We start from the raw sequence: 21,297 nt of genomic DNA, 5'->3' as shown, positions 1-21,297 counted from the left end.
TGGGAAGGAATAAGACTTTGAGATGCAGCTATTGTGCGTGTTGAAACTTAGTAAGGCTCTTTATTTGGCCGCTAATCACTCCAGCACTGACCATGTGAGAAAAAAAGTTTGTATTTGCATTCACCAAATTTTTGACGCAGAAAATTGCCACTTTCCCCTCATCTTGAGACTTACTATTCTGCTGTTCATTTTGAAGTCAAGGTGGAATGGGAAGTTAGTGTCTACAAGGAAAGAGCCTGCTTTTGGCATCTGAGAAACTCATTCTCCTCACGAGAACTAAGATTACCTTCAGTATTTTTAATGACGATTGCATTATACAAACATGCACACATGTATGTATACACAAATATATATGCAAAATATATAATTTTATAAGATATTATACACACACACCCCCAATGAGTGTTTAGAACATAGCAAGCATGCAATACATTATATTATTATATTTTTAAATTTCTTTTTATTAAATAGAGATGAGGTCTCGCCATGTTGACCAGGCTGGTCTCAAACTCCCTGCCTCAAGCGATTCTCCTATCTTGGCCTCTCAAAGAGCTGGGATTGGCCGAGAGTAGTGGCTCATGCATGTAATCCCAGCACTTTGGGAGACCAAGGCAGGTGGATCACTTGAGTTCAGGAGTTTGAGACCAGCCTGGCCAACATGGTGAAAACACATCTCTACTAAAAATACAAAAAATTAGCTAGGCATGGATGCCCATAGTCCAAGCTACTCAGGAGGCTGAGGCAGGAGAATCGCTTAAACCTGGGAGGCAGAGGTTGCAGTGAACCTAGATCATGCCGCTGCACTCCAGCCTGGGCAGCAGAGCGAGACTCCATCTCAAAAACAAAAACAACTCCCCCCACCCAAAAAAAAAAAAAAAAAAAAACAACCCAAAGAGCTACAATTACAGGCGTGAGTCACTCTACCTGGCCTATATTATTATCACAAATAATATCTTCATTTTTACGTTTTTTGCCCAGGTGTGTTGCTTGATGACAAATCTTTCTTTTACTCTTTGTGGTTGAAATTGTAATCTGTTGAAATGTATTTATCTACTGAAAGTCTTGGTTCCTTTTCTGTGTTTTCTCAGGCTCACTGCAGACAGATCTTTCTGTCCTTCATGAACACACGTGTGGTAGACAGATGACTGTCCTGCACCCCGTGCTGCTCTAGGTGTGCCAGACGTGGAGCTGTCCAGTTGGGAGAAGATGGATTCCAAAGATGAAAGCTCGCACGTGTGGCCGACGTCTGCAGAGCACGAACAGAATGCTGCACAGGTGAAGACTGGTCTTTTCCAGCTTGGTATTGAGAGGGTTTCAGCTGGACATAGTTTGCTGACTATCTAGTAGTGACTGGTTGGGAGGAGCCGACAGGCAGAACTCGTACCCAGGGAATAGGGACTGTTTTGGCACCTTGAATGCTCCATCGACGTGGCTCACTGTGAGTTAGGAGAGCTAGACCACCACCTATAGGCTTCTCCACCTTGTCTGCAATTTACTGTCATAGTCTGTTTCACTACCCTGTTTTATTTCTGTTATTGGTGCTGAAAACCTCAAACTATAGTTTGTTTCTTTTATGTTATCCATAGGAGTTTGGTCCTTTGTGTGTAATGAGTACCGGTATGTATATAAAGTGAGTGGCCTTTTTTCTTTTTAAATTCAGAATATAAACCTCTAAGTGAAAGTTGTTCCATTATGAGTCAGCCACTTTAGAGGTTAGTCACTTGATCAAATGCTGCTGTCATCCTTTCAGATTGCTGCTAGAACCAACCACGTTATTCTGACTGTTCTTAGTGACGGCAAATCTCTGCATTTTTGGTATGGAATTGAATTTTGGGATGATTAGCAGTCATATGGAGCCATGTTTTATATGTGACCAAAGCAAAAAACTTAATTTTTAAACATTATAGTAAACATACAAATTTAATGTTTCATTAAATTACATAACCATAGTACCGTATCAAAATCAAGAAGTTACACTGAAACATTTAAGTATGCAGATTCTATTTAATTTAAGCAATATAATAAATATACAATCAATAAAATTGGTCATCTGGTATGATTAAAAAGTCTCAGGGTGGGCCAAATATGGTGGTTCATGCCTTTCCCAGCAGTTTGGGAGGCCAAGGCAGGAGGATCAATTCAGGCCAGGAGTTCAAGACCAGCCTGGGCAACAAAGTGAGGCCCTGACTCTACAAAAAAAAAAAAAAAATTGCTGGACATGGTGGTACATGCCTGTAGTGGTACAGTCATGTCTCCAGGAGGTGGAGGCTGCAGTGAACCATGACTGCACCACTACACTCTAGCCTGGGTGACAGAATGAGACCTTGTCTCTAAAAATAAAAATAAATGAAGTCTTAGTCTGATTACTTAAAAAAGTTCCACCGATGTTTTCAGCAGAGTATATGAGAATTCTGTTTCGTTTCTCCTGGAAATCATTTGAGGTCACTTCCATGCAGCTATGTATTTTGGTATATTTTATTTATAAACAAAATTGTAGTTCATTAAAAAGCAAAACAAAAGAAAATCTAGTTGTGACACTGCATGACCAGGGCCCTGTCTGTGGGTAACCAGATAGTAGATAGCCAAGGTCAGGGTCCCTGTGGCACTCCTTCCTCCCAACTGGTTCTTCCGCCAGCTGGGAATTCTGATTTAATGAGTGATGAAGACCAAGCGGAAAAGCTTGGATAACTTGTCTGGAGGAAACATGTTTTCCCTTCTTAAGCACTGAAACTAGTTCAAGGCTTTGATGTTAATGAACAAATCTAAAGTCACTAAATTGTCTTATAGCAATTAAGCCTGCTCAAATATGAGCCTAATTTTTCCAATAGACAAACTTTATCTTCCCAGACAAATCAAATTTATGTAGAAGCCAGACTAATCGTTTAGTGTAGAGGTAGAAGTTTGTTGTATTTCTGTGGTGTTTGATTACATTTTGTCTCTTAGGTTTCCTTCTGGGGATGAAATTAGTTTACATTATCTTTGGGATCTACAATCCTTCACTAGAGAAAACTGACATAAAAAAGTTAGGCCCAAAGCCAAGGCAGTGTAAGAGCAAGGATTCCACCCTAAGAGTGCCTGACTTTGATAGCAACACATAAATTATTTCTCTCCCAAATGTGTGCTTTGGCCATCTGCTTCCAGACCTTCAATATCAGGCATCAGGCCATGTGCCAAGCTCAGGCCTTCAAGAATTCAATCCTCCAAAGCTGACCACTCAGAAAATATTTTACAAAACTTGATTTCTGCTTTAGTTCTTTAGGTCTTGGGAGAAAATTATTTACCCTGGTGACAGCTGAAATAGTTGTCCAGAACGCCTTAAAAGTACTTTATTAGAATTTTCTGTGTCTTCATCTACCTGGCAAGGAAGAGTTCTATTCCATTCAATGATTCAGCAAGCATTTACTGATATACCTCCAGTATGTGCTTTGTGTATGAAACAACTTGCAGGAAAGAAAGTGACTTTATTTTAGTTTAGTTTAGTTTAGTTTGGTTTGGTTTGGTTTGGTTTGGTTTGGTTTGGTTTGGTTCAGTTTGGTTCGGTTTAGTTTAGTTTAGTTTAGTTTTGAGACGGAGTTTCACTCTTCTCACCCAGTCTGGAGTGCAGTGGCACAGTCTCGGCTCACTACAACCTCTGCCTCCTGGATTCAAGCAATTCTCCTGTCTCAGCCTCCCAAGTAGCTGGGATTACAGGTGCCCCCCACCATGCCCAGCTAATTTTTGTATTTTTTTTAGTAGAGATAGGGTTTCACCATGTTGGCCAGGCTGGTCCTGAACTCCTGATCTCAGGTAATCCACACACCTCAGCTTCCCAAAGTGCTGGGATTACAGGTGTGAGCTACCACATCTGGCCAAAAGTGACCTTATTTTAACGTGTCTGCTGAAAGACACTATTAGTTATAAAATAGAATTCTTATGATGTGTTGAGAGCAATTGGCTTTTGAGTCTTGACATATTTTTTCACAGCACAGAGTAATTTGTGTGTTTTCTTCTGGTGGTGTTGTCAAGCAGGAATCTGCAGTGTCGTTTCCAGGATCGATTAACCACATCCTTATTACTCCCCAAAAGAGTTATCTGCATTGGACATTTGAGGCAAAGGGGAATTTAAGTCGGTTGCCTAACAGTTAGCAGTAAATCAATGACAGGGTCCTTGGATCCTCCCCTAGTCATCAGCTCAGTGTAGACGAAGGTGTATCCATCCCCATTCTCCTTTCATTGGGGATATTTTAGAATCCCAGGTGCGCTTGTCAATCTCTTACCTTCGTGAGACTGATTTTGTTCTTCGTCCTTGCCTCCTTTTTATGCCAGGTGCACTTTGTTCCGGACACTGGAACGGTGGCTCAGATCGTCTATGCCGATGACCAGGTTCGCCCACCCCAGCAGGTGGTGTACACGGCAGATGGTGCCTCGTACACATCAGTGGATGGTCCAGAGCACACGCTGGTATACATCCACCCAGTGGAAGCCGCGCAGGCATGTGAAGGATTATTTATTTATAATTTGTTAATTAACTAATTAACCGATTACTTGTGTTTACCTTCTGTCAGTCATTGTGCTAGCTACTGGTGATGCAGAACGTATTCAGATAAGATTTGTGCCCTCAGCTGGGCGCGGTGGCTCATGCCTGTAATCCCAGCACTTTGGGAGGCTGAGGCGGGTGAATCACAAGGTCAGGAGTTCAAGACCAGCCTGGGCAAGATGGTGAAACCCTGTCTCTCCTAAAAATACAAAAAAGTAGCCAGGCGTGGTGGTGGGCACCTATAATCCCAGCTACTCGGAGGCTGAGGCAGAGAATTGCTTGAACCTGGGAGGCAGAGGTTGCAGTGAGCCGAGATCATGCCACCGCACTCTGGCCTGAGTGACAGAGCGAGACTCTGTCTCAAAAAAAAAAAGATCTATGCTCTCAAGGAGCTTGTAACCAGCTTGGCAGAGGAAGATGTGATTTACTTCTTGACACTAAATGCAATAAGAAGAGCATGGGTTCGTATATAGCTCTTCTCTCCAGTTGACTAGGTTATGAATTTGTTATTATTCCTAAGTATCAAGAACCAGGCTCTGTGAAAACATACAGATTATTTCAGCTTAATGTGTAAGAAAGGGTCCTGCTAAGCTTATTAGCTACCACTTCTTAATAACTTGCTGACTTGCAAGGCTGTCCTAGAAGCAAAGATGTTTACTGGTAAAAGCTGTACAATTATAGCTGCTTTTATTTTATTTGTTGCCAGTGACTTGCAGTATAGCTTCCAAATGAGTGACACCAATATCACCCAACATATAAATGTTAATTTACATTGTTAGCACTTTACAATGTATAAAGTACTTTGAAATGTGTATCTTTAACATCTAAATTCCATACTTTTATAGTAGCATCTTGGTAGTAAACATTTGTCCTCATTTGATATTTAATAAAGAGGCTCAGATCATTCCCAAAAAGAAATGAGGCCTGCCTAATCAGTGCCTTTCAAATCTACATAAGTATGAAATCACTGAAGACTTAGTGGTACTTTTGGAATACCCCTGCCTATATTAAAATAAGATTAGTTTATGTAAGAATGTCCTGTGACCAATTTTTAGTTTATTACAATGTTACTAAATGTCTGAATTTGGATAATTTTTGTTTTATTTACTTATTTTTTATTTTTTTGAGACAAAGTCTTGCTCTGTTTCCTAGGCTGGAGTGCAGTGGCACAATCTCAGCTCATTGCAACCTCCACCTCCCTGGTTCAAGTGATTCTCCTGTCTCAGCCTCCCAAGCAACTGGGATTACAGGCACCCACCACCATAACCAGCTAATTTTTGTATTTTTAGTAGAGATGGGGTTTTGCCATTTTGGCCAGGCTGGTCTCGAACTCCTGACCTCAGGTGATCTGCCTGCCTCAGCCTCCCAAAGTGCTGGGATTACAGGCGTGAGTCACCACGCCCAGCCAGATTTTTAGAAACTTTAGAAGAAAGGATATTTTGACGAAAGGATATTTAGAAGAAAGGATATTTTCTGGATTAGAGATAGTAACCGTGGTACCCTGGCTACAATAGTTTCAAAGAATTTTCTCTAGTTAGCTTTGCTGCATCATGACCCAACTTAGTTTATGATGGTGATTTTTAAAAAAATTATGACTTTATTGACTATCCAAAAAAGAACTCATGGAACATTAAGTTCAATTTACTTTCCTTCTACTTCTCTTCTGATAATAAACATGCACTTACATTTGAAATAGCTGTAATCCTTGGGAATGTAATCCTCTTCTGGATGCCTGTCTATCTCCATCCATTTTCATTTAATCACAAGTCTACACTGTGAGCAGTGTTATGTGTGAACCTATGAACCCTTGTTCGCGTCATGTCTCTTTTGTTTTCATGAGATGCCATTTTAATGAACTGTGACATTCAGCCCCAAGAGAGGCTTTGCTTAGGAGTAAAATTGTGAAGTATGTTAGCCATTGGGATGGTTAGCTTATATAATCTCTTTGGAGCCATCTGAATGAAACGCTTTAGCTAAATTTAAGATTACTATCTTTATTTTCTGTATTAATGAAAGATTATTACTAGCTAAAATGGGAGTTAGCTTTTCTAAAAATTGGTGCTTAGCAGTAGGATAATTTTTCTGTGTAGACAGGCTATCCAAAGAGCTACTGATAATTGTTTGTTTGTTTGTTTGTTTAGACTCTGTTTACAGACCCAGGCCAGGTAGCTTATGTCCAACAGGATGCTACAGCTCAGCAGGTAATGAATTGTCTTTTTCTTGTTTGGGGATAACACCGTGAATGCCACTGTGCCTGGAATGCCCCCATCCCTTCACACTGCACCATCTCTGGATGTTTGTTTCTTATGTACGAAGAATGTTCTCCAGCTCCTTTAATGAAAACAAAGCAAAATGTAACATAATATTAACGTATTTCAATAAGTATATACTGGAATGATCTGGTAATAGAAAGTGATTTGTCAGAGAAATTTTAAAAATAAGCATATAAACAGGGTATTGGTTCAAGAACCAAGGAATAATCATGAGGTTTAAAAGTGTCTCCCTTTTTGGAAATTGATATAGCTTTTGTGCTTGCTCTATTTTTAAATACTGAAAAAAAAATTCTTGCTTAAATTACATATAAATGTAGTTCCAATTTTCCTTGTGCCAGCTTCTAAAAAGTTGAGTTCTTCTTGGTTTTCTTTTAAAACATTTCTTTCCCATTACCTTCATTCTTCATATATCCTACTTGGCTTTGATGACTTCCTCCTTATTTTTTGCAAGAATGTGAAAGTGATAAAGAAGGTGTGGGAGCAGCTGGGCACAGAGGCTTCTGCCTGTAATCCCAGCACTTTCGGAGGCTGAGGTGGGAGAATCATTTGAGACCAGACTGGGCAATAGAGAGAGACTCCATCTCTGCAAAAGTTTAAAAATTAGCCATATGTGGTGGTGTACACCTGTAGTTCCAGCTACTTGGGAGGCTAAGGTGGGAGGATCCCTTAAACCCAGAAGTCTGAGGCTTCAGTGAGCTTTGATTACACTACTGCACTCCAGCCTGGGTGGCAGAGTAAGACCCTGTCTCAAAAAATAAACAAACAAAAACCAAATAGGTTTACTTTCATGTCAGGTAGTGTGACTGTAATTTGTATTACGGAGTGCCATGACTGATTAATAATTAAATTATTCTCATTAAGAAGCGCTTTCTGGCCAGGTGTGGTGGCTCACATGTGTAATCCCAGCACTTTTGGAGACTGAGGCAGGTGGATCACTTGAGGTCAGGAGTTCAAGACCAGCTTGGCCAACATGGTGAAACCCCGTCTCTAGTAAAAATACAAAAAACTTAGCGTGGTGGCAGGTGCCTGTAATCCCAGTTAATTTGGGAGGCTGACGCAGAAGAATCACTTCAACCTGGGAGGTGGAGGTTGCAGTGAGCCAAGATTGTGCCACTGCACTCCAGCCTGGGTGGTAGAGCAAGACTCCATCTCAAAAAAAAAGAAAAAAATTAATTAATTAGTTTAAAAGAAGAAGCACTTTCTGCTTTTTTATTTCTTGGTAGAAGATTTGTATGCTTCTGTTTTAAAATTTAGAAAATGAACACTAGTTGTATTAATATCATCTGAAATATAGAGAGGACTGTTAGGAGCCTTTGTTATATAAGTTGGGGTTAAATTCATTCGTGACTGGCAGTGAATGGCAATGTAGTGGGGCTCTTTGAACTTAAATGAGAACTGCTATTTATTTTAATAATTTTTTGTAATAATTAGGTATATTCTTGACCCAAACCAACCTCATTTCTGTAGTTATTGATTCCAACAGGATGCTACATTGATTCCATCAAGCAAGCAATTGAATATATACACACACACACATATATATATGTATGGATATACTATTATATATATTCTTCATACATTATTTTACATGCAGATTATTTCCTTTTTTTTCTTATTTTGCTACTATAAAGAACGCTGTCATGGATATTATATCAGATTATTTCCTTAGGATAAATACCCTAAAGAGAAATGGTAGAGACAGAAGATATTTGTATTTTAAGTTAAGAACCAAGCTTTTTGTAAAAGTGGAAAAAGATACAAATATAAAAACCAAACCAATGAAATAAAAACCCAGAATTCTAAATTTGAATTGGAATATGAATATGGACTTGTAATATGTTTTCTCTTAAAAAACATGTTTTCTGACCAGGCACCTGTAATCCCAGCACTTTGGGAGGCTGAGGCAGGCAGATCACTTGAGGCCAGGAGTTTGAGACCAGCCTGGGCAACATGGCAAAACCCTGTCTCTACAAGAAATACAAAAATTACCTGGGTGTGGTGGCTCATGCCTGTAATCCCAGCTACTCTGGAGGCTGAGTCGGGAGAATCACTTGAACCTGGGAGGTAGAGGTTGCATTGAGCTGAGATTGCACCACCGCACTCCAGCCTGGGTGACAGAGCGAGACTCTGTCTCAAAAAAACAAAAACAAAAAACAGGCTGTGCATGGGGGCTTATGCCCATAATCCCAGCACTTTGGGAAGCTGAGGCAGGTGGATCACCAGAGGTCAGGAGTTCGAGACCACCCTGGCCAATATGGCGAAACCCCATCTCTACTAAAAATACAAAAATTAGCTGGGCGTGGTGGCTCATGCCTGTAGTCCCAGCTACTCAGGAGGCTGAGGCAGGAGAATCGCTTGAACCCAGGAGGTAGAGGTTGCAGTGAGCTGACGTCATACCACTGTACTTCATACCACTGTACTTCACTCTGGGTGACAGAGTGAGACTCTGTCTCAAAAACAAAAGAAAACAACAACAACAAAAAAGCAAAAATCCCGTTTTTCTAGTTCTGGCCATTGAAGTAGTTTAGATACAATGATCAACCCAGTAGCAGTGAGTATCCGTAATACTGCCATGTGGTCTCTTAAATACAATTCACCAGCAAAAGAAATTAGGGCTTTTTGGAGAAATGGCAGATTCTAGCTCTGGGGCAGGATGCACTGATGAACTTGGAGCATCTTGTCTTCTCAGAATGCAGGGTTGCTATTAAAAACTTCTGGTTTCCTATGGCAAGAACTTGAAGGGGCCAAAATGGGTCAAATTGACCTGTAAAAAAGGATAACATCTACAATAGATTGAAGTACCTAAATATACGTAAGGTCCACAAGTTCATAGTGATACTAAAAGGAGTTTTTGGATTGGTCACTTTTTGAGGATGCTAGAATTTACCATATTATTCTAAAAACTGGCAAATGGAGAAAAAGAATCCTGCCTGTCTCCTTGAAGGTACCCAGGTAACCAATTACTCGAGGAGGGAAATTTCTTTATAGAAGCATTCCTACTAATAAATAAAGATAGGATGATTGACTTAGAATATCACCATTTTGCAGCCCCTAATGACATATGGACCTAGGCAATGATTGTCAATGGTAGCCTGAAACCATCAGGAAAAAGCTGATGAGGAATGGTGTAATGGATAGATCCAAGTGATAATATCACCAACAGAGAGACAGCCATTCATGATATGCCTCCTGGTATTGTGTACTTCCTGTTGCATTATATCACATATGAAGTATTCTTCCCCAAAAATCAAACTGGAATCTGATTACATATCTAGATTCAAGCATGGTAGACAAAAATGGAACAAATTAAAAGATACACACAAATGCAGTCAGCAGAACCCAGTCTGTGGGAGATTCTCTAGGACAAATGGTTTAGCTTCTTTTCCAAATAAATTGCAAGGGAAAAGAGGAAGGGGGAGCTTATGTATTAGAGGAGACTTCAGAGGCATATCAGTCAGATGCAATATATGGACCTTGTTTGGATCCTGATTTGAACAAGCCAACTGTAAAAAAATATATGAGGCAATTGGGGAAATCGTAACACTAAGTCGATATTTGATAGTACTAAGAAATGACAGCTGGGGCTGGGCGCAGTGGCTCATGCCTGTAATCCCAGCACTTTGGGATGCCTAGGTGGGTGGATCACGAGGTCAGGAGATCGAGACCATCCTGGCCAACATAGTGAAACTCTGTCTCTACTAAAAATATGTAAATTAGCTGGACGTGGTGGCACGTGCCTGTAATTCCAGCTACTTGGGAAGCTGAGGCAGGAGAATCACTTGAACCAGGGAGCTGGAGGTTGCAGTGAGCCGAGATCACACCACTGTACTGCAACCTGGCAACAGAGCAAGACTCCGTCAGAAAAAAACACCACACACATGCAGAAATGACGGCTGGGTACAGTGGATCATGCCTGTAATCCCAGTACTTTGGGAAGCCGAGGCAGGTGGATCACCTGAGGTCAGGAGTTTGAGACCAGCCTGGCCAACATGGTGAAACCCCATCTTAACTAAAAATACAATAATTAGTTGGGTGTGGTGGTGGGTACCTGTAATCCTAGCTACTTGGGAGGCTGAGGCAGGAGAATCGCTTAAACCTGGGAGGCAGAGGTTGCAGTGACAGTGAGCCGAGATCATGCCATTGCACTCCAGCCTGAGTGATAAGAGTGAGACTCCGTCTCAAAAAAAAAAAAAAAAAAAGACTAATTTTTTTAGGTATGATAAGATATGCAATCTAAAAGTCATTTTATTGTACTCAACTATTTACAGATGAAAACGTATAATGTCTTGGTTTTGCTTCTAAGTAATCCAATGAGGGAGAAAGTAGGTAGATTAATTGAAATAAGATTGGCCGTGAATTGGCCAGGGACGGTGAATCACATCTATAATACTGGCACTTTGGGATCCCTGAGACAGGAGGACCACTTGAGCCCAGGAGTTAAAGACCAGCCTAGGCAACATAGTGAAGACCCTTGTCTCTACAAAAACTAAAAAAAATTAGCCAGGCATGGTGGCATGTATCTGTAATCCCAGCTCCTCGGGAGGCTGAGGTGGGAAGAGCACTTAAGCTTGGGAGGTTGAGGCTGCAGTGAGCTGTGATTAAGCCACTCGGCACTCCAGACATTTTATCTCAAAAAAAAAAAAAGGTTGGTTGGCCATGAATTGATAATTGTTGAGCTGAGTTATGGATACATGAAGTTTATTATACTATTCTATTTGATATTTGTGTGAAATTATTTTGATAATTGATTTTCTAAATTGCTTTTCAGACACTGAAAATGTTTGTAGTCCCACCAACAAAATACTGTCCAAGAGTGCCCCATTTCCACACACTCTTGCCACACTGAGTATCTGCATTCTTTTCAAATTTTGCCAATCTGATAGGCAGATTTGTGTTGTTTTATTATTAAGGGATAGTTTTAATGAAAGGCTTCGTTGCTATTTGCACTTCAAAGGGCTCTTCATCTTTCCCCATCTCCAGAAACAATCTGCCTGTTTCATGTTGTGCTCAAAAGGAAAGTTGTACTCAGCTCCACAAACCCTGACATTACAAGACAGTGGAACTATTGGCTTAGCATCTTTCTCCATTGCAGTTTCCTTTCAACCAGCACAGTTGTTATTTCTGGTTATAACACCTCAGCGGTTGTCAGTGTATCTGGTGACCTGGATAAATTCTGGATAGAAAGTTAGATTGAGGGTTTAACACAGATGATGGTTTTTTTTTTTTTTTTTTTTTTTGGTTTTTGTTTTCTTCTTAGGCAAAAGGTTCCTGTTATATTTTCAGTTGTTTTTAGTGAGGGCAAAATGTGCTTGAAGCATTTTTCACGTACGCATTCCCTTGTCCTTAAGAAAGGCATCAGTGGTCTCCAGGCATAGTCTCCCCATTGTTTTTGAAAATGAACATGTGTGACTCCCCACACACTGAGAGGAAAATATGCTGCCCTGATAATTGGTCTCAGTAGGAATCAAGAAGCATTCTGTTGTGTGTGCTGCTGTCCAGCGTAGTCGTTTCATGTTTCACTTCTCAGATAAATTGTATCCTGAAATGCATTATGTCCTTTCAGAAATAATTACAGAGAGTGGTATTAAGTGGGAAGGAGAAAGTACACCATAAGTTTATAGATTCTTTTTCCTTTTATTGTATTTTTTGTACATGACAAAATGCACAGGATTAAAATGGTTTTGCTTCATACTCTCTTCCTCTAAGTGAAACACACACACACTGCTTGCCAACCTACTGCCTGGCGGCGACCTCAGGAGCATGTGTGGTTACCTTGTTGCCCAGGTATTCAAAGCGTGGGTGACGTTTACCTCTTCTGCTGCCCTCCTTGAATAGACTGAATTCCCTAGGACCATTGTGATGTAGTGGAAAAAGCAGTGCAGAGTCAGAATTTAAACTTCATCTCTGCCACTTAGGAGGGTTGTAACATCACCTCACCTCAAAGGAATTTAAATACGTGCCTAGCATCAGTAAACACTAGCTGAATTTGAATTTGTGATTCATTAAATTTGTAATGCATGCCTGTTGTATGTTAAGGTCTATGTTGTCTAGAAGTATACAGTTCTTACCTAGAAATGATAGTCATCAGCTCTTTCCATTCCTTTTCAACAGCAGTTCGCATGTTTCTGGTAAATATCCAAACTCTGCTTTTATCGTTAGCCCTTAAAGACGATGCTGGAGTGTTTAAGCATTTCCTTTTGCCACAGTCTGTTAGGAGAGAGGTCCAGCATGGGGAAGAGAAGGTTGGTTTTATCTTGATGTCAGCTTTCTCAGCAGTGGCAAGAAGCCAGTCACCTTGCCAAACCAGAGTCTTTCTGACACATCTGTTGGGGAAAAATACAATGTGGTTTCACTAGAATAACTGAATTGCTGAATTCATTCTTTCAGGTTGGCTCTGCAGGGTGGATTTATGAGGAGTAGAGGTGCATATATGTTTTGGTTTGTTCAATGTATGGTAACATTTATCACTAACCCTGGCATAATGCCTAAGCACTTAGGACAAGGGGCAATATTGTAAGCTGTGCTCTGAGACGGGGAGCAGGAATACAGTCACTTCCTCGCAGGTTCTGTGGAGGAGGTCGAGGGGGAGGTGGCTACAGCAGCTGCACCGCTAGAAGTTCCCTGTGGAGTCCTCAGCCTCACAGGGCATTTTATGTTGTTTTTACTGAAGCTGAGGCAGAAGCGTCTTCCAGAATTTTGGCCTCCCACGTAAAACTTTCTAAAAGAGCCTGAGTCGCAGAAGTGGAATGTCATGCAAAAGTTAAATGAGCATGTGTTAAGCGTGCGGATGCAGTTTGAGATAGCCGGTTTGATCTGCTTTCTGGAGCCCGAGCGTTTCAAATGTTGGGCAATGCTCTTACACTGCCGTTGCAGGTCAGGCCCTCAGTAAACACACTCAGCACCGTTTCTTTAGAGTTCTTTTTTTAATTATTATTTGAGACGGGGCCTTGCTCTGTCACCCAGGCTAGAGTGCACTGGCACCATCACAGCTCACTGCAGCCTCAACCTACTGGGCTCAAACGATTCTCCCACGTCAGTCTCCTGAGTAGCTGGGATCACAGGCACATGCCACCACTGCCCAGCTAAATTTTGTATTTTTTGTAGAGACAGAGTTTCACCATGTTGCCTAGACTAGTCTCGAACTCCTGGGCTCAAGCAATCCTCCTGCCTCAGCCTCCCAGAGTGCTGGGATTACAGGCATAAGCCATCACGCCTGGCCTCTTTTTTTTTTTTTTTTTTTTTGAGATGGAGTTTCGCTCTTGTTGCCCAGGCTGGAGTGCAATGGCGTGATCTTGGCTCACTGCAACTTCCGCCTCCTGGGTTCAAGTGATTCTCCTGCCTCAGCCTCCCGAGTAGCTGGGATTACAGGTGCCCGCTACTATGCCCAGCTAATTTTTTTTGTATTTTTAGTAGAGATGGGGTTTCACCATGTTGACCAGGCTGGTCTTGAACCCCTGACCTCGGGTGATCTGCCCACCTTGGCCTCCCAAAGTGCTGGGATTACAGGCATGAGCCACCATGCCCAGCCACACCCTGCCTCTTTTTAGAGTTTGATAAGTTCTTCGATTAAGATGCACTGCAGGAAAAGGATGTTTCTGTGAATAGCCACAAAGACTTCCTCTAGATTCCTGAAGGGATTGATGTCATTTCCCAAAAGGCCAAATATATTTCAACAAATTAATCTTCATTGAATACCTACTTTATGCCCAGCAATCTTTTAAATTTGAGGAGAAAGAATATGATATCATCATGGTCCTTAAAGAACTTAGGATAACAATGATTGATACTAAGCACTTACAAAATACTATATACTCTGCTACTGACCTTATATACATATTGTTTCACTTAGTACTTACAGAACCTGAGGCTTGTATTACCGTGTCCATTTTACAGACAAAGAAACTGAGGTTCAGAGAAGTGTAGTAACTTGCTAAGTGGCGGGGCAAGGATTTTACTCTAAATGCTTGACTCCAAAGCCCATAGTCTGCTTCCCTGAGGTGCAGTTGGAGAGGCAAGATGGACTCCTGTGAAAACACATACTTATCACCAAAATAGATGGTGTCTGGCAATGGATGCAAAGCTGTAGGGATAGTTAATGTGTGAGATGTCTGGATCTAGAGTCTAAAGATCTTGGCAGACGGGTAGAATAGATAAAAGTAGTGAAATGAAATTTACTGGAGATAAATGCAAAATCCCCCATTTAAGTAAAAATCAGCTCTTGAAGTCCTGAGGAGGGGAAAAATGGTTTAATAGCACTCTATGTAGGGAAAAAAGGACTTAGGAATTTTAGTTATCTGCAGGTTCAAGATGGGTCTGCAGTAGAACAATGTGGCCAATGTAAACACTAATGTACCCTGATGTTGTATTAATAAAAATATGGAATCCACTGCAAAATAAATGAGGACAACAAGATGATCAGGGAACTGGGAGTTTGGTCATTTGAGAAATGACTGAATGAATTAGGGGTTTTTGGCCTTCAGATATTTGATTCTTGTGGCGGAAGGGTTACACTTATTCTACCGACCTCCAGAGGAAAGTCCTGGGCCCCGACCAAAGCGTGGAAGATCTGGGCTCCACAGAAAATGTCATAGAACTAACTATTCCAGAATGATTCAGGCTGCCTGGTGAGGTCGTGAAGTGTGGAAGCAGACGCTGAGTGCTGTTGTGAGAGGGATTCTATGGCTCCAAGGGCTGCAGGAGTTCAGAGCAGAGGAGACTCAGGGAGGGCTGGAGGCATCAGAGGCGGTTCACTGGGAAACTGGAATGTGGTAGGATTTAGAAGGTTGCTGAGGAAAGAGTATTCTAGGTGAGGAAAACAACATATGAGAAGATGAAGGGAGTGGCATCTTTAAAAGCTTCCTTTATTTATTGACTAGGACATGGCTTGAGTATGACCTTGTGCTAATTGGGCAGGAGGAGCAAGATTGAATAAAGGAATTCTAGGCCAGTGTCTAATCCTGTAACACTTAGATTGGAGGCAGGAGAACTTTTTCAGGTACCATTTTTATTTTCTGCCAGGATATTTGATAAGCGAGCATTAACCTAATACATGACCCAAGCTGTGTCTCATTTGCAGGAGACTGACTTCAGCATGATGAAACAAACAGGCATCTCATCTCTTTTATTCTTACTTAAAAACCCCAGCCTGCCTGAGCTGTTGGAAAGGAGAGCTGTGAGCTATTGAACGTTGTTAACCATGTGTTGCACGACATGTTGAGTTTTAAAAGACAAGTGGTTGAGGTTAGGTCAACTCATGTCCCCCCTCCACTGTGGTGGGACCACTCTGGAAAGGCAAGAGGGACCCCCCCACCCCAGGTTTAGTTCAGATGTGGAAACTGATGGTACCTCACATGTGCACACATCGAAATGGTCTGTAGCTTACCTATCTGAAGTCTCTGGGAGACAGGGCAGGCCTGTCAAGCAGTGTGAAATGGCCTGAATGAGCCAGGCAGAGACCAGGTTTTCCTGAGTTTAAGGGGTGGGGTCAGTGCACAGGTGGCCAGGGCCTTGCCACTTTTAAATCTCCCCCGCTGCCAAAGGAGGGAGCACCTGAGCCTTCTTAGCAGCCTGCCCAGGTGTGGGACAGAAGGGGCAGAGGGAGGGCGGGGGTTAAAGGCTGTGAGCAGTCAGATCAAAAATGAAGCCAGCTCTTCCTCACAGCCTGTAGAGGGAAGTCATTTTTCCAGGGCCTGGAAGGAGCTGGTATGAAGACTAGATTCCACCCAGCCCTTGCGCCCTGTTTCTGCCAGCGGGCACCAGCAAACCGAAAGCAGGTGTCCATGTCTGCTTACTCTGTGCCTTCACCTTTTGCCCAGGCCTCATTGCCAGTGCATAACCAGGTGCTGCCTTCCATCGAGAGTGTGGATGGCTCCGACCCTTTGGCAACTCTGCAGACCCCTCTAGGCAGACTGGAGGCCAAAGAGGAAGAGGATGAGGATGAGGATGAGGACACTGAGGAAGATGAGGAAGAAGACGGAGAGGACACAGATCTGGATGACTGGGAGCCAGACCCGCCCCGGCCCTTCGACCCGCACGACTTATGTAAGTGTGGGCACTGGACTCCCCCAGGGAAGCTGTGTCCGTCTTGTGTGTGTGTGTGTGTCAGTGTTTGCCTGTGGGTGTGTGTGTGAACGTAGCTCCCGTGAACCAGGTCCTTCCGTGTGCAGCCAGTGTGCTACATTCTCTGCTTGCATCATCCCACCTGGCCTTCACTGCAGCGCTTTGAGGGACACTCTTCTTCGTTTTCTGATTTTACTGATGAGTAAACTGAGGCTCAGAAGATTGGGAAACTCGCTCAGGGTCACATAGGGACGAAGGGGCATCAGGCAGCCGAGCCGAGGTCTCTCACACCAGAGCTTCAGCTACCAAACCACCATGGTAGATGTGCCCGATCCCGCGCTCTTCAGCCACTTCAGCTTTAACACGTTTGCCTCGCTGCTTTGCCTCTTCCACGATAGCCTTTTAAGAATGCCGTTCTATCCCAGGCGTGGGTGCCCTGCGCCTACTGCCTCCTTCCTGCCCCCCATGGCCCTACCATCAGGTGGGTAACTTTCCCAGGGCTGTGCCAACACCTTGAGGGTCAGGACTCCAGCTCAGGCAGTCTAGCCCCTCGGCAGCGGAAGTTTTATTGAGATCATTGGCATACGATAAAATTCACCTCTTTTGTCTCATCAGATAGTGCAACATTTAGCCTGATAAGCTCTTTTTACTCTTCTGACATGTTGTAATTGATTTGTAAATGTAGTGGCCACTATTCAAAGGACTCTCCAGCAAAGAAGTCAGTCGTGGCCTGCTGGTGGTTTGTGACAGGCATAAGCAAATTCTGTCTGATGTTAGAGGAGAATTATAGGATTTTCCCCGTAATCTCAGCGCACTGCAACCTCTGCCACCCCGATTCAAGCGATTCTCCTGCTTCAGCCTCCCGAGTAGATGGGACTACAGGTGTAGCTGGGACTACTGGTCTACCAGAGAGAGTGAATTACCATTGAATGGGTAGCGCCATTAGGAGTTCATTGCATTTTGGCTTGAAAAGGCAGATGGGGGCCGGGCGCGGTGGCTCAAGTCTGTAATCCCAGCACTTTGGGAGGCTGAGACGGGCGGATCACAAGGTCAGGAGATCGAGACCATCCTGGCTAACACGGTGAAACCCCGTCTCTACTAAAAAAATACAAAAACCTAGCCGGGCGAGGTGGCGGGTGTCTGTAGTCCCAGGTACTCGGGAGGCTGAGGCAGGAGAATGGCGTGAACCCGGGAGGCGGAGTTTGCAGTGAGCTGAGATCCGGCCACTGCACTCCAGTCTGGGTGACAAAGCGAGACTCCGTCTCAAAAAAAAAAAAAAAAAAAAAAAGAAAATGCAGATGGGGATTTTTCAGGTCAGAATTTTTTACCTCACATCAAGTTAAACTGAGGAATTGGACTTTTCTTCAAGACTCTCTCTCTTTTGCAGGGTGTGAAGAGTGCAATAACGCACATTCTTCAGTGTGCCCAAAGCATGGCCCCTTGCACCCGATCCCCAACCGGCCGGTGCTCACCCGTGCGAGGGCGAGCCTGCCCCTGGTGCTTTACATAGACAGGTTTCTGGGCGGCGTGTTCTCCAAGCGGCGCATCCCCAAGCGCACCCAGTTCGGCCCCGTGGAGGGGCCTCTCGTCAGGGGCTCGGAGCTGAAAGACTGTTATATTCACCTCAAGGTAATTTTTGCTTTATCACACCTCACTCCTGTTCTTCAGCCGTGTTTCAAGGAGCGCTGCGTTGTCTGCTGAGTCTCTTATTCCTGTTCCTTAGCGGTTGTTTGCTAGTATTCTTCTTTCTATCTTAATTTGGTTAAATGGAAACTCACTAATGAGATGGAGATTACAATTTTAGTCCCTGAAAGCATTATATGAGTTATTCTGAGGGGCTACAGTAGTTTTCTAGGGTTGCCATAGTAAAATACCACAGACTGGGAGGCTCAAACGACAGACATTTATTTTCTCACTGTTCTGGAAGCTGGAAGTTTGAGGTTGGTTTCCTCTGAGGCCTCTCTCCTTGGCTTGCAGAAAGCCACCTTGTCACTATGTCCTCACAGAGTCTTTCCTCGGTGCTTGTATGTGTATCCACGTCCTAATCGCCCCTTCTAATTTATTTATAATGTTTGTATTTTATTTTATTTATTTTTTGAGATGGAGTCTCGCTCTGTCGCCAGGCTGAAGTGCAGTGGCGCGATCTCGGCTCCCTGCAACCTCTGCCACCTGGATTCAAGTGATTCTCCTGCCTCAGCCTCCCACGTAGCTGGGACTACAGGTGCCTGCCACCAAGCCTAGCTAATTGTGGTACTTTTAGTAGAGATGGGGTTTCACCATGTTAGCCAGGATGGTCTTGATCTCTTGACCTCATGATCCACCCACCTCAGCCTCCCAAAGTGCTGGGATTACAGGCATGAGCCACCGCGCCTGGCTAATTTTTGTATTTTTTATGGAGACAGGGCCTCGCCACATTGCCCAGGTTGGTCTTGAACTCCTGAGCTCAAGTGATCCTCCTGCCTTGGGCTCTCAAAGTGCTAGGATTACAGGCCTGAGCCACCTCTCCTGGCCCATCTTCCCTTCTTATAAGGACCAGTCCTGTTTGGATTAAGGCCCACCCTAATGACCTCATTTTAACTTAAGTACCCTTTTAAAAGTCCTGTCCCCAAATGCAGTCACAGCCTGAGGTACTGGGTGTTAGGGCTTCAACGTGGATTTTGAGGAAGACACAGTTCAGCCCATAACAGGGGCTTGCTTGCTTTGTTTAAAATAATTTTGACTGGAATGTAAAGAGAATTATGTAGGCTTAATGTAATCTGCTGTGTGCCAGTAATGTTTGCAAGAAAACCACTTTCCAGTTTTGAAACAGGTCTGACCTGTAGACTCTGGTTAAAGAATAGCTCCCTGTATGGTGAAATATGTTTATAGTCATCTCTTTGCAGCTGACCCTTGTGTTTCTGTCCAGCCCTCTCTGCTCCTTGCTTCGTGTAACCGCTCCAGAGAACGAGGAAAGGGCAGTGGGAAGGGGTGAATATTTGGGATGCGTTTTTTGACAAGTCATCTGCTGTCACGGGAGGTTTTCTTTGTGTTCTCAAAATCTCCAAGCAAGAATATTACTTTGTAAAGAGAAATGCCTGTCCCTGGGCTGCCTATTATAAATGAATGCAATGAAACCCCAAAAGGAGGCAAATTGTAATGAACTAGAGAGTATTTTGCTTGCATTTTCTGGCATATTTATAGCATTTTTGGTCATGTTTTGTGAAATATTAGCTAAAGCTACGCAATTAGATTAACTTTTAGATTTTGCCAGGTAATTTTCCTACAGTTGAGGCTTCAGAAAGTATCTTTTCCCTTTAACATTTGGCCAGTCATAGGTCTAGGATTTTTGCAGATACAAAGGGAAGAGCCAGGATGTATGGTTACTTTTAGGAGCAATAGTTTGTGTATTGTGACATTATAAAATGTGTCTCATATTGAAGGTTTTGTTTTGTTTTGTGTGTGGCTTTTTTTCGTACAGGTTTCTCTTGATAAAGGGGACAGAAAAGACAGGGATTTACATGAAGACCTATGGTTTGAGTTGTCTGATGAGACGCTTTGTAACTGGATGATGTTTGTACGGCCAGCCCAGAATCACCTGGAGCAGAACCTGGTGGCTTACCAGTATGGCCACCATGTGTATTATACAACCATAAAGAATGTGGAGCCCAAGCAGGAACTGAAGGTACAGTGCTGCCAGACCCGCGCTGCTATTTGCTAGCAAGAGTGATTGTTTAGGGCTTTTTGCAAGTTTATTTCCCTAAAGTGGGTTTGTTTAAAAAAAAAAAGTCATTTCCTGCTTATTCACATACTTATTGAGTAGCTGCCATGTAGTATACACTGTCATAATCCTGCATATAGGATGAAAAGCATATGACTTTTATGCTTATCAAAGGCCCATGTGAGGCCGGGCATGGTGGCTTAAGCCTGTAATCCCAGCACTTTGGGAGGCCGAGGCGGTTGGATCGCTTCAGGTCCGGAGTTCAAGACCAACCTGGTCAACATGGCAAAACCCCGTCTCTACTAAAAATACAAAAATTAGCCGAGCATGGTGGCGGGTGCCTGTAATCCCAGCTACTTGTGAGGCTGAGGCAGGAGACTCGCTTGAACCAGGAGACTGTGCAGAGCCAATGTGAAAGCATGAGGTCCGGGGTAAAGAGGTGGTTGTTTTGGGGAGTAGACCGGTACAGATGCTCCTCTACCGATGATGAAGTTAGATCCCAATAAGCCCCATTGTGATTGAAAATACTGTAAACTGAAAATGTACTTAATACACTCAACCTACGAATATCATACCTCAGCCTGGACTGCCTGAAATGTAATCAGAACACTTGCATTAACCTACAGTTGGGCAAAATTATCTAACACAGTGCCTCTTTTATAATAAAGTGTTTACTATCTCATATAATGTATTGAATACTGAAAGAGAAAAGTAGAATGGCTGTATGGGCACTCAGGCGATTTCTACTGAGC

At 43.0% G+C, this 21,297-nt stretch overlaps 1 protein-coding gene across 6 annotated transcripts in view; it reads left to right on the top strand.

The window, feature by feature from the left end:
* PRDM10 (PR/SET domain 10) overlaps positions 1–21,297 on the top strand; it is a 99,488-nt gene that overhangs the window by 36,731 nt on the left and 41,460 nt on the right. For 5 of the 6 annotated variants that reach the window (XM_073022281.1, XM_038004994.2, XM_038004992.2 and 2 more), the window contains exons 2-7: positions 1,089–1,275; positions 4,306–4,470; positions 6,658–6,717; positions 16,605–16,830; positions 18,236–18,477; positions 20,306–20,509. In XM_073022281.1, the coding sequence (XP_072878382.1) occupies positions 1,207–1,275; positions 4,306–4,470; positions 6,658–6,717; positions 16,605–16,830; positions 18,236–18,477; positions 20,306–20,509 (966 nt within the window). In that variant the 5' untranslated portion in view covers positions 1,089–1,206. Of the gene's footprint in view, positions 1–1,088; positions 1,276–4,305; positions 4,471–6,657; positions 6,718–16,409; positions 16,831–18,235; positions 18,478–20,305; positions 20,510–21,297 lie in introns of those variants that run through there. The other variant, XM_038004997.2, reaches the window with a different exon arrangement.

The sequence above is a fragment of the Chlorocebus sabaeus genome, chromosome 1 (genome assembly GCF_047675955.1).
Source record: "Chlorocebus sabaeus isolate Y175 chromosome 1, mChlSab1.0.hap1, whole genome shotgun sequence".
Lineage (NCBI taxonomy): Eukaryota > Metazoa > Chordata > Mammalia > Primates > Cercopithecidae > Chlorocebus > Chlorocebus sabaeus.
The sequence above is the reverse complement of the archived record's forward strand: the minus strand, read 5'-3'. Positions and strand labels throughout refer to the sequence as shown.